Source organism: Lacerta agilis, chromosome Z, assembly GCF_009819535.1.
Source record: "Lacerta agilis isolate rLacAgi1 chromosome Z, rLacAgi1.pri, whole genome shotgun sequence".
Classification (NCBI taxonomy): domain Eukaryota; kingdom Metazoa; phylum Chordata; class Lepidosauria; order Squamata; family Lacertidae; genus Lacerta; species Lacerta agilis.
In genome coordinates, this window is record NC_046331.1 from 3,612,500 (window position 1) to 3,625,109 (window position 12,610).

At 43.1% G+C, this 12,610-nt stretch overlaps 1 protein-coding gene across 1 annotated transcript in view; it reads left to right on the top strand.

Moving 5' to 3' along the window:
* Positions 1 to 519: 519 nt before the first annotated feature.
* The window catches only part of CDK5RAP2 (CDK5 regulatory subunit associated protein 2), a 144,501-nt gene continuing 132,410 nt past the window's right edge, over positions 520 to 12,610 (top strand). Inside the window, exons 1-4 of the mRNA XM_033138209.1 lie at positions 520 to 697; positions 3,204 to 3,271; positions 5,041 to 5,108; positions 7,943 to 8,053. Of these exons, the coding sequence (XP_032994100.1) occupies positions 645 to 697; positions 3,204 to 3,271; positions 5,041 to 5,108; positions 7,943 to 8,053 (300 nt within the window). The 5' untranslated portion in view covers positions 520 to 644. The remainder of the gene's footprint in view (positions 698 to 3,203; positions 3,272 to 5,040; positions 5,109 to 7,942; positions 8,054 to 12,610) is intronic.

Consider the following 12,610-nt stretch of genomic DNA (forward strand, 5'->3'; position numbering starts at 1 on the left):
CAGGCGGTTGGACTAGATGACCACCGGAACCCCTCCCAAATCTACAATTCTAATTAAATATATTTTGAATGTATTGCTTCGGCAGGAGAGAAAAATCATCTTTCCCGCTTTTATTTCCTCTCCTCCTTCTTCACAGGACCAGATTGCCTCAACCACCCCTCCCACCCCCCACCCCCCACCCCCCACATGCCGCGCCTCTTCCTGGAGAAAAAAATGCCCGTATCCGTGTCTTCCCTTCTTGCTGGCATGCGCCGCGTACCCGGAACAAATATGACGGCTCAGCTTCCGCCCCCCCCAACCCCACCCCCCCGCTTTTGCATTCACCCGCCTATCGACTGCGACGTGCCACATATTTCCCTTAACAAAGATGGCGCTCAAAACTCCCTCTCTCTCAATGGAGGTAGGCAGGAAAGATGGCGGCAGGCCATAGGATTAACTGCGCAGCTTTTGCCAGGGCGCCTCTTGCGGCTTCATCAAGATGGCGGCGGGGGTGGGGGTGGCGGCGGGGGTGGGGGCCGCTGAGGCCGTTTGAATTCCGAGCCAGCCGCCAAACTCGGACAATAACAGCCCGGGTCGCCGCTGGGGAAGTCGCACCAGCCTCTCGCCTGCTCGCCCCTCCTCACCTCTCTCCCGTGTTTCCAGCTATGGACTCGCTGCCGGGGGAAGATCCCACCTTGCCCTTGGAGTTCAGCGGCAGGTACCTTTGCTGGGGAGGCGGAGACCGTTAGAACCGTTAGATGGAGGGAGGGAGGGGTGGAGGGGGGGTGGAGGAGGACGAGGGCGACTTGGAGTTTAATTCTAACTCTTCACTACCCGTGGTGTGTTTGCGCCGGCGTGCAAAGAGAGGTGTGTATGTGTGTGTGTGTGTGTGTGTGTGTGAGAGAGAGAGAGAGAGAGAGAGAGAGAGAGAGATTTAATACCCCCCCCCCCCGCCCGGTATGGGAGGAAAAAAATATTCCAAGAGGTGGGGGGTTGACCGACAGAAGGAATGTGTGTGTGTTTTAACCAGGGTGGACAAAAATGATTTTTAAAAAATTAAAATCGGATTTTTAAAAAAATTAAAATTGGATTTTAAAAATAAAATGCTTTTGGAGGAAAAAAAGTTTTTCTAAAGGTAGTTTTCTATTTAAGTTACAGTATAGTCCAAAGGATATTCATCAGGAAATAAGGATTTGTTTTAAGTTTTTCATGTGTGCTAAAACTCAGTCTGAGGTTTTTTTTTAAAAAAAATGTTTAATCACATCAGTTAACAAACATGGATGCATATGCATATCTTATTGTTTTAGTTAAATAAATTGTTACTAAGGAAATGATTATTTTTCTCCTTCCAATAAAGTACTGTACAGCAGAAAAGTTGTCCAAATATAAACAGTTAACTTATTAAACCTCACAATAATTTCATAATTATCTATGTATTTCTAATAGTATAACCAAACCAGTAATTTCTCATTGATGTAACTGTAAAAACTACCCTGAAAATTTATTATTTCAAAAATGAAACCTTCATCTGGTTGTAAATACTAAGATTATACCAGTAAGAATAATCTTTCTGTAAAAAAATGATTTAAATCAAGTCTTACTGACTAGTGTTTTAAATCAAATTGATGCAAATCAAATCCACCTTGGTTTTAATGCCCCTCCCCCTTTAGTGGGATGAAAATAATGGTTTTCCAAGTGGGGAGGGAGCTTGACAGAAGGCATTCAGGGCCACTGCACCCCCCCCCCTTTGGTGTTACCTGTGGCTGGTGACCCTTAATGCCTTTTGTTAAGACCCCTCTTGGAAAACCATCTTTTTCTCCCACTGGTTTTTTTATTATCACACACCCACACATCAGTGGTTAGTTGTTGAATTCATTATCACCACTATTGTATTTTTGCTACTGGAGAAGTGGATGTGTGAGGTGTGTGCTACCAAAGATGGTTTGGTGGGTGGAGAGGGATATAACCCTCTTTTCCAGAAGTGGGAGCAGGTCTGGGGGGGGGGGTGACTCTTTGTATGATTTTTATTGAGAGGTGGCAACTCTAGCTATATTGGGTTTAATCTTAACGAATGTAAAGAGAGCCCTGTTCAATTGGACCAAAGGCCTACCCAGCATCAAGTTTCCAACCTTGGTTATAGTAGATGCCTCCAGAAAGGGCAGAGGCAGGACAGTCCTTGTCTGTTATTTCTCAAGCAATTACATTGTTGTTGTTGTTCAGTCGTTCAGTCTTGTCCGACTCTTCGTGACCCCATGGACCAGAGCACGCCAGGCACGCCTATCCTTCACTGCCTCGCAGTTTGGCCAAACTCATGTTAGTAGCTTCAAGAACACTGTCCAACCATCTCATCCTCTGTCGTAGTGCACTAAGAACATGTGATGCAATAGCCATGTGGTCCAGATACCTACTTTAAATTGGAAACATATCTAGACAAAAGGAACTGACTGGACCTCTCCAACTCACATGCTTCTTGAAGCACCTTGCACTCTATGATGTGCCATGACTGTTGCTTCCTTTTGGTGCACAGTATTCTTAAGCAGGTTGCCAATAATATCACTTGGAACTGGAAAGGCACTCTCACAAAAACTTGGTGCTGTACTCCAAAATACCAGTAAGTGTGAACAGTGTTCAAACTAACCGGCTGCCAGCTGCTTTTTTTTGCGACTCAAGAGCACCTTCTTGCAATCAAGTTGAGATTTCCTGTCACAAGTCTTGCTTTGCACAAGCAGTGATGTGAGTTTTCTGAATTCCCCCCCCCCCCAATGAATGTTGGACAAAGAAAACTGTATTTGCACTGGGAAAATTTCTGGTGCCCTAGAGAGTGTTCTAATTTAGCATGCTTATTTTGCTTGTATTTAAGTAAAGAAACATGAAAATTTTCAAACTGCCAAGCTTCCCAAATATTATATTTGTAAATGTAAAATCAAAAAATCCTTCCAGTAGCACCTTAGAGACAAACTAAGTTTGTTCTTGGTATGAGCTTTCGTGTGCATGCACACTTCTTCAAGTGAACTTTGGGAACAAAATTTTCTGTGAAAAAATAAAACACTGGGGAAATATTCTGCCCTGCATTTCTTGCTACAAGGCAGCTTCTTGTGTTCCTGTTTTATGTATGATTTTGAGTGATCCCAAATAATTTGGGAAATGTACATGTGAGAGATATTGCATTGATGAATCTGACTTCTAAAAGCTTTCCACAAATGAATTCTCCTGCTTCTTCCTAGTGTGAATATGGCCAAACTTTTTGATGTATCGGGGGATGAAGTCCGAATTCGTCTGGGAGGTGATGGAGGTAAAGCTATAGGAATGCCACTTCTCTTCTCTTTTTTTAATCCATTGATTAGGTCTGTGTGTATAGAAAGCAAAACCTGGGATGGGAAAGAAATTTCAAATACAGTGGTGCCCCGCTAGACGAATGCCTCGCTAGATGAAAAACTTGCTAGATGAAGGCATTCGTCTAGCGGAAGGGTGCCTCGCAAGACAATTTTTTTTTTCTTTTTCGTCTAGCGAAAACTGCGGTTTGCATTGCTGCTTCGCTAGACGAAAAACCCGCTAGACGAAAATACTCGCAGAACGAATTATTTTCGTCTAGCGGGGCACCATTGTACAGATTTTGGTGCATTTCAGTTCCTTCTATGCAATTGCTAAGCCCAGTGATGGTAGTGTACTACAGAGGTTCCCTGACATATTTGGCCTACTGTCTCCTTTTCAGGAAAAATAATTTTCAGAAAATTTTTTACTCAGCACCCCCCACCCCCGCCCCCGAAATCTACCTTCTTTAGCTGAACAAACAGGAAGATGCAGGCAAATAGGCATGCCAGCTGTGATCCACTTCTCAGGCCTGGGTGAAGGCGAAAAGGGTTTACCTGAGCCTGGGAAACCTCTTGCCTCCAGCATGACCGCCAGGGGAGGCGTTGTCACCATCTTGCAACGGTGCCCGACCTGGCGGTAAGCACTATTATAAAACAGATGAAACATGTACATAGAGTTTTTCAAAATTTTATTCTCTCTTTATGCTTCCACTGCCCCCTTATTCAACGCCCCCCAATTGCGTCCAAGACTACTACTGTCCCCCTGGATTGTTCCAGCACCCTCCAGGGGGAGGTATTGCCCACTTTGGGAAATACTGGTCTAGTACTTCATTCCATGCCAAATATAGCCCTCCAGGCCTCCCTGTCTGACTTTTGTGACCCTCAACAGCCCTGTTCTGCACTCTTTCAGTTTCAGTGGTTTTGCTAGGATGGAACATGTTCTTCAGTGGTGGTAATGCTTCTTGCTTTCCTGGATAGAGAGGGATATGGGATGTGGGGTAGCAGTGTGTGTGCTATAAGAACCTCTGGCTTTTGTGTTGCTAGAATGTGTCTTTTAAAAGAAAAGTTAGTCACACTTGTTGTTTTGTCCACTTTTGCTTCTGGTTGTGCCCACCACAGACACATGAAACCCACACCCTTGGTAATGTTGTCCATGAGAGAATATGGCCATAATACACTCCCAACCCCTGTTCTGTCTAATATCTTGTTAAGGCAAATCTCAGGTAACCATGTAGGAGCTGTTGAGAGATGGGTGCACCTTCTGTATTACTGTTGTGCAGCTGCAGGATTTGATAGTTTATTCACTTTGTAGCTTGTCACATAACCCAGGTGAATAATTCTGGCAAGGAAATTGAGAAACCACACAAGTATTTCTGTCAGCCCAAGGGAAATTTGTGTTTTGTTTCTCAAATATCACCCTGTCTCCATCCTATATAGCAAACTGCCTTTTCAATTTGGGCAATGAAGGTGTTTCAGAAACAGTTTGTGATGTGACAAAGAAAAGAAAAATAGTCACTAAAGCTTTCTGAGTATGCCTAAGCACCTGAAGTATCTTTTCAGATCCTGGTTAACTTGTTAAAAGAATAAAGCCCTTACAAATACTGGAATTTGATGTTGCTGCCATCCTCTCTCTGACTACCTACTTCTTTTTCAGTTTCTCTTCTTTTTTAACTGAAGGTGATGTATGCACAATGCTGAAAAGTTAAATTTTACTGGAATCTGAATAAACTTTGTCTTTTGAAACATGTAGCATCACCAGATGTGGCGGAAGACACAGTGTCACCAACTAGAGCACGGAGCATGAAGGACTTTGAAAATGTGAGTGAATGACTTTTGGCCACCCAGTGAAGTGTGTAGGTTGAAGCAGACCATTTGATGTTCAGAATATACTGAGGGAAAGGGGATTTACAAATGTGCTGTTAAGGGACTAAGCAATAACCTAATGTCCTCCATTCTTCCCCCATATTGCACATGCAGCTTCTGCTGTGCTCTTGCATACATATTAAGTTAATCTACAAACGTAGTTTCAGTACTGGGAAAATACAGCTTGTATTTGTAGATGATTTCACAAATAAGTATAGAAAAAAATTAGATGCATATTTATGTGGGCAGAAATGTTTCTGGGTAATTAAGAGTATCTACTGGTTTTGAAAATTTACAACTGAGTTTACTTCAGGGTTGCATTGAGTTCAGCGTATAAGCAAGGTCTTACAAGGGTTACCATCACTTTCCTGTCAATCTTACACAGAAGTTATCCCTTGCTGGGCTGGGTGGTGGTGGTTGAATTTGTCTAAGCCCAGACCTGCTTGTCCACTGAGGAAGTGCAACCAGAGACATATGTACCACCAGCGGAGAGCCCCAATATGGGCCCTTCTGGGGAGGGGCTGATCCTTTGGATCCTAAGCCAACCCTGTTGCTGTGCAGTATTCAGGTTTGTGTGGTGATTTGTTTACCCTTCTGCCCTGTGCAGGAGGCCTGCAAATGTGGCAGTGGCTCTTTTACTTGGTTAAGCTGCACTGATCAGCTCCTGGGGTTTGGTTTGCACCCCAAGCCCCATTTGAATTTGGGGTGTGTGTGTGTGTGTGTGTGTGTCTTAAGCAAGATTGCTTGTAACTTCTATACCCACTCTTAAGCCTTTCATTATACAGAGGCATGGGCATCAATATTTTATTAGTAACATATTAGATTTCTCCATTTGGAAAGCATCTGGCAGACAGCAGGGATATGGGACAATTGCTTTATTTGGATGGATGTTTGAAACTTGTTCTTTTGAAAAAAAATTAAAGGTTTTTCTTTTCCCTCTAATACAATATTCTGTTATTTTAACCTCCTTCATTGGGGGTTAAGGTTAAGTCTCAAGCAATGAAGGACACTGGGACAGCAGGCTATCCTCAGGGTACTGTGTTTGCCTTTTTTCTGCAAGCAGTTGATGTTTAAAATCTTCAGAGGAAGATATATTTACCTGTCCCCTCTCTCTCTCGTCCCATTGAGAATCGTCTGTTTTGGGCTAAAATGGTTCTGCCAGTTTCGTACCACAAACACTGTTCTGTGTGCCACTTTCCAAGTATGTATCCATTTTGCAGTCAAAGCAGTGTCATCCATGCACGTAAGTAGGCTTTTGGGAACACTGAAATTTGTATAGGTAGAAAAAGAAAACTCTAGGAACCCTGCAAGCATGCTTAGTGGTTGCCACAGAATGCTGACTACCTCTTGGGGAGAGCAGGCGGAAAACCAGAAGGGGAGGAGAAATGGAATGGTGCCTTCTGTAAGAAGGAATGGCTGGCTGGAATCCAGAATAGGAGCAGTCCACACTGCAGTGTTTAGTCACAAGTCCAATTTGTTCTTTCTCAACATTTTTAAAGGACTATAAAATATGTTGACTTAGTAGCTAACCATTATTTATGACTATCACCAATCCCCTCTCCCACATCCCATTGGCATGAACAAGGGACTTTGAGGAGAAGCAGCAGAGTGCTCTCCCATTTGTGCAGGGTGAAAGGTAAGAAACAGCAGGAGTTTCTCCTGCTGTTTGGATAGGACTCTTGCTGTTGGTTTAAACAAAGCATTGAAAATGAGACCTGCAGCATGGGGATCTGTGTGATGCCAGATGTCCAGAAGCTTGGGGGCATTCTACTCCAATGGGAACCCTTGAAAAACACCCCTTGCTCTAAAATTCAACACATAGGAAACAGTATCAGCTTCTCTTTCATATGTGAGACTGCTTGGGCAATGTGCCCCAAAATTCTCATCTTTTTAGTTCTCTCTCACACATATTTGTGTAAGAGTTTGCTTTGTAGGCAGGGCTTCTTTCAGGGGGAACGCACAGGAACTCAGTTTCAGCACCTCTCAGATGGGCACCATTGCCATTATAAGAGAATGAGGGAGGTGTTTATGGTGAGTTGCAGCACCTCTTTTTCTAGAAAAATAGCACTAATTGTAGGTGTTTCTGTTTGGGGCAAATAAATGTCTGTAGGAGCACAGTGTTGGTTGCAGGAAGTTGCTTGTTTGAGAGGCCCATGTTACAGTGAGTTTTTTGTGTGTGCATGAGCTAATGATGAATTAAGTTTTTGTGTGCTCATAATGACACAGAATTCATTGATTAGTTTAATCTCCAAAGAAACCTCTCAAAGTTATTTTTGTGGAGCAGCTGAATTGGTGAGATCCCCAAATCTTTTCATTTATACTGTTTTTAATATGGTTGTGTAACATTGTTTCTGGTACACTCACTTTAGCAGGGTTGGAGACCTCAAGCTCAGGGGCCAAATGAGGCCCTCCAGGCCTCTCTCTGAGGCCCTTGGGAACTCTTCCCTGGCCATGCTCCCATCTTAGCATGCTTCCTCTCCCCAGGCAACACTCAACAGTGGCGCTGCCTGTTACTTGTCTGAATGCAAAACAGAGAAGTGTATGAGTGTCTATAGAAATTTGCCTGCTGAACAAAGGTAAAATGAACATTTGTTGCTCTGTCCACCACTAGCATGTTTCCCTCAGGAGGCTGCCTAGGAGGCAATGTGGCCCGTAGGCTGACTGTGTTTTTCCCCAGCACTGTTATATATTCCAGGATAAACTCGAGAGCATTTGTTTCCATCCTGTTCCCATGATATTGCTGGATTGGTACAGTATACCTGTCACATGGTATTTCTCTTTTGTTATAGCAAATAATTGAGCTGCGAAAAGAGAATTTCAACCTGAAACTGCGCATATATTACCTGGAAGAGCGCATGCAGCAGAAATTTGATGGTCCCAATGAAGACATCTACCGAATTGTAGGTATTTTAAAAATCTCTTATAACTTGTTTCTGCAAATGAGATATAATTTATTCATTCATTCATTAAAGCATTTGTAGACTTTCTGGTTGAAGATGGTGATGAGTAAGACTGTACTTGAACCCCGCAATCTATTTTAATTTGTTTTTATTTTGAATAGTTTTAAAGTCAGTTGGCTTAGCTGTTAAAGAAATCTGCAAAAAAAGGATTGATAAAATAACTGTAAATAGTTGTGGTGATTCAGAGGTTGAATTTGAAATCAAGTTGGGTTTGCTTTGCTTGTTTGTGTGTCTGGTAGCCTTGCTCTTACCTCATGGATGTTGGCTCATAATATGGATCGGTATTGTTTTATTGATGCTGTTGCTGCAGATTCGTCATAGCCTTTGACTAGAGCAATAAACTTATATCAAAACATTTGTATCCTACCCTTCTGGTGCAAAAGCACTACCCAGGTTGGCTTACAAAAAATACAAATGTATATAAACAATATATAAAACAAAGGACCAAGAAGTGTGGTTCAGCAGTTAAAACCAACACATGAAAACATTATCACATACAATACTATCTTGCTGGAAGAAAACAAAATTTTGGCAAAAAACAGCAAGGGAGGAGGAATGGAATGAAGTGTTCCATAATTTGGGTGCAGTCACTGATAAAGTCCTCAGTGTCTTGTTCCCCTCAATCATGATTCTTGGTCAGCAGAGGAGTGGAGCATACAGGAAAGGCTTAACTCCTCCTGGAGGAAGAGTCAGCACTGATTGATTGACTAACAACAACAACACTTTATTATTTATATGCCGCCAGTCTGACTGGGTTACCTCAGCACCCTGGGTGGCTGGGTGATGCTGACCACCTGGAAGGGAAGGAAATCTTACTGTAATTGCCAGTCTTTATCTCCAATGGGAAGAGCCAGCTCTTCTTTGCTGCTCATGAGAGCAAAGGAATTTTTTCTTCTATTTTTTGTTTTCCTATTTTCATCACCACTTTCATTGAGTCTATTTGCACAGAAGAAGTGGGGTGGGGCGAAGATTGCCACGGAACAGCGCTCAGGGGAAGGTAACCTGGAATTGCCCCAGGCCCCTTAACCAGCAGTGGTATGCACTTCCTGCTTTCACAGGGTGGTGGGAACGTCCCCTACTCTGTGGAGCTGTTCAGAAGAGAGGTGAGGCAGTGATGCAGCTCTGCTCAAGCTGCAGTCACATTGACCTCATGAGGTAGCTCCACTTGTCTCTGGGACAAGCAGAAGGTTGGGCAGGATCCTATTGCCTTCTGTAGACTCTCCTTAGCGGATAAAGCCGTGTGCCTTTTGGCTTTCTCAGCTAATGGGGGCAGAGGGCATGCAACGTGGTGCAGTTGAAAGCCTAGGAAACCAGGGAAAGGGGAACTGATTGCCAATGAGACTTAGCAACCCTCTCTCCAAACAGTGCCAGTGCATGCCCAATTCATAGCACCCCCTTGAGTAGGAGGGGTGCTCTGAGGCCTCCTTCAGCCATTTTCTAGATGTAGCGGCACTCCCAGTTTTCCTGCTATTTCATCCAGGCTTCCTCTAAGGTCTAGGCCAGCTGCCCAACGGCAGCAAGAGGATGGGATGAGATGCTGCCACACCATGGCCTCGGGCTCCTTTTTCAATGGTCTCGCTTTATTTAAATCTGCAGTGGGATCACACTCTCCCAGTTTTGTAAGGGTGTGTGTGTTAAGGCTGCTCACTCCTCTCCTGTGGTGAAATGGGTCCTTTGTGATTTTCTTTCTCTGGTTTTTCTTCAGAGTTATGGCCCACCCCACTGATCAGGGCCTTTCTTCCTTCGAGGAAGAAGAAACTTGAGTGTTCATGTGAGGGCAGGAGAAAACTGTTAACCCCCTGTCCACCCTGGCTTCAGTGGCAGAGGCTCTGAGGTCTTACATTGTAAATGTCTTCTCCACTCAGTAGAGTTGGGTGATATCTGGTTTTCTGTTAGGAATCATTCTGCAAAGAAACAGAAAAGATGTGTGTAGCTTTAAGAACTGTTTCTGTTAAGTTCCGTGTTGCACAGTTACCGTTTGTGCTGAAGGAGCAGTTGTAGTTTGAATTTACCTGCTAAGCGACAACATCTACTTGCTCTACGTTTGTTGTAACAAAACCTTGTTTAAGTCCAGACTTGCTGCTTCGTGGGTTTGTCTTCTGTTCTCTACCACCAGAAAACACCGCTCCAAAAGGTCATGGGTCCAGTTTTGTGTGGGCAGAGACAGAGCGTGGAAAGACACCCAGAGACTGGAAGCGACTGAGCCTTTTCTCAAGCAGCTGCCTGTGTGAAGGCTGGGTGGAGCCATGGTTGGACTTGGAGCTGAAGCTCAAGGGGGAGTTTCCTATTTTCCAGTAGAGAAACTGGGAGAATCCAATTATATGTCATGGAGTTTACAGATGCAAGCATTTTTAAAGAAAGAGCAATGTTGGACTGTTGTCGTTAAACCTTCTATAAAAGATGAGGATGCTGAGTTAGATGAAGCTGACTGAAGACTGGAAGATAAAGCGTATGCCAATATAATTTTGAGTTTAGAGAAATCTCAGTTATCTCATGTGCAAGATCTTGAGACAGTGAGTGAGATTTGGACTGCACTGAGAGAGATACATATTAGAGATACTGCTGGCAGCAAAATTACTCTAATGAGAGCTCTATACTGTGCCAGACTGAATGAGGGTGAATGTGTTTCAAAACACCTTCAAAGAATGGGTGATTTATTTTCACAGTTGAATGAACTTGGGGAGTATTTTTCTGAGCAGAGAAAAGTTTATATTGTGCTGTCTTCACTCCCTGAGTCATGGGATAATTTAGTGATGACGCTGGAAGCAATTCCAGAAAGTCAATTAACTATGCATTTCTTAACTGGGCGTTTGCTTGATGAGGAGGAAAGACGCCAAGAAAGGAAGGCGACAATACCTCAGCATAATTCCGGAAATGGGAGGCGGTTCAGTCGGTCCAGTAAAAGATATACAGCTGATGAGCGACAATATATAGAGGTCGGTGAGCACGCAGAGGAAGCAGCTTTCACAATTAGAAGATGCTATCGTTGTGGGTCAACCAAGCATTCAGTACGACAGTGTACTATGTCTGTGGGAGAGAATGCAAGAAAAGGGCGGCCTGCGTTTTCTGGGAAGCAAGGAGACAGGAAGAATCAAATCCAGTATGTTTCAGTAGCGGTTCGAAGCACCAGTCGTGATGTTAGACAGGACTGGATTCTAGACTCAGCAGCAACAAACATTTTTGTTAAGTCTGCACAAGCCCTTGTAGAAAACAACCTTGTGAATCGGTAAAGGTAGTGTTGGCTGACGGAACAGTGCATGTGTCAGCTGCAAGGGGTAGTGTGAATATTAACTGTTTAAACACCAAATTTACCAATGTGCCAAGTTTAGAAAATAATTTGCTTTCAATTGTAAGTCTTGTTAAACAGGGGTTTAAGGTAACCTTTTTTGGTTCAAGTTGTACAATAGAGAAAGCTGGAAAAGTGGTGACAGCATCACTAAAAAGTGGTTTATTTGTTTTAAAAGATCAGCAAATAAGTGAGTCTGAGGCATGTGTTAATGCCTGTAATAGAGCCTTGCATGATGAGTGCCAGCATTTGTGGCATCGTCGTTTGGGGCAAGCCAGTTTCCACAGTATTGCAAAAATGCCAGAGCTAAGTAAGGGGATTAAAATGAAAAAATGTTCAGTTTTTTTGGATTGCAATAATTGCAAAGAGTCTAAAAGTAAGCAGGGGTCATATCCTGACAGTAACAGAATTAGCAAAAGGCCATTTGCTTTAATACATTCAGACCTTTGTGGGCCATTTGCAGAATCTGAGGGCGGAGCCAAGTTTTTCTTGGTTCTTTTGGATGGTTATAGTTGCTATACTTGGGCATACTTACTAAAACACAAGAATGAAACTGGTCAACTGATTAAAAATTGGGTCAATTATATAGAAAGGCAGTTTCCCTACAAAGTATGCCAGTGACAGAGGAGGTAAGTTTATGTCTAAAGCCCTCCAACTGTGGTTGAAAAAAAGTGGTATGTATCACCAAATATCATGTCCCTTTTTGCCTGAAGAAAATTCTGTTGCAGAACGTAAAAGACTGCAAACCATGCTAGATTCTATGTTATGTGATTCTGGCTTCTCCAGGAAGTTCTGGGGTGAGGCAGTTCTCTGTGCTAATTATATACAGAACAGATTGTTTCATTCTGCTATAAACAATACCCCTCCTTTTTTGCTGTATAGAAAAAAGCCTTTTTTGGACCATGTTAAAACATTTGGATGTTGGGCTTGGGTGCACATTCCAAAAGCACAGAGAAGGAAAGGAGATCCCAAGGCAAAGAAACTTAGATTTGTTGGTTATCAAAGTTGGTCAAAAGGATATCGTTTTGCACTAGGGCGTGGCAGAGTTTTAATATCAAGACATGCAGAGTTTTGTGAGCAAGATGGTTGGGCTCCTTTACATGGGAATTCAGAAGTTGTTTTAACCTCAGATGATACAGTTAAATTTGTGCAGCCTAAGGAAGAAAAGCCACAAATTAAAGATAGTTCTGAAAGTGGTAGTGATGTAGAAT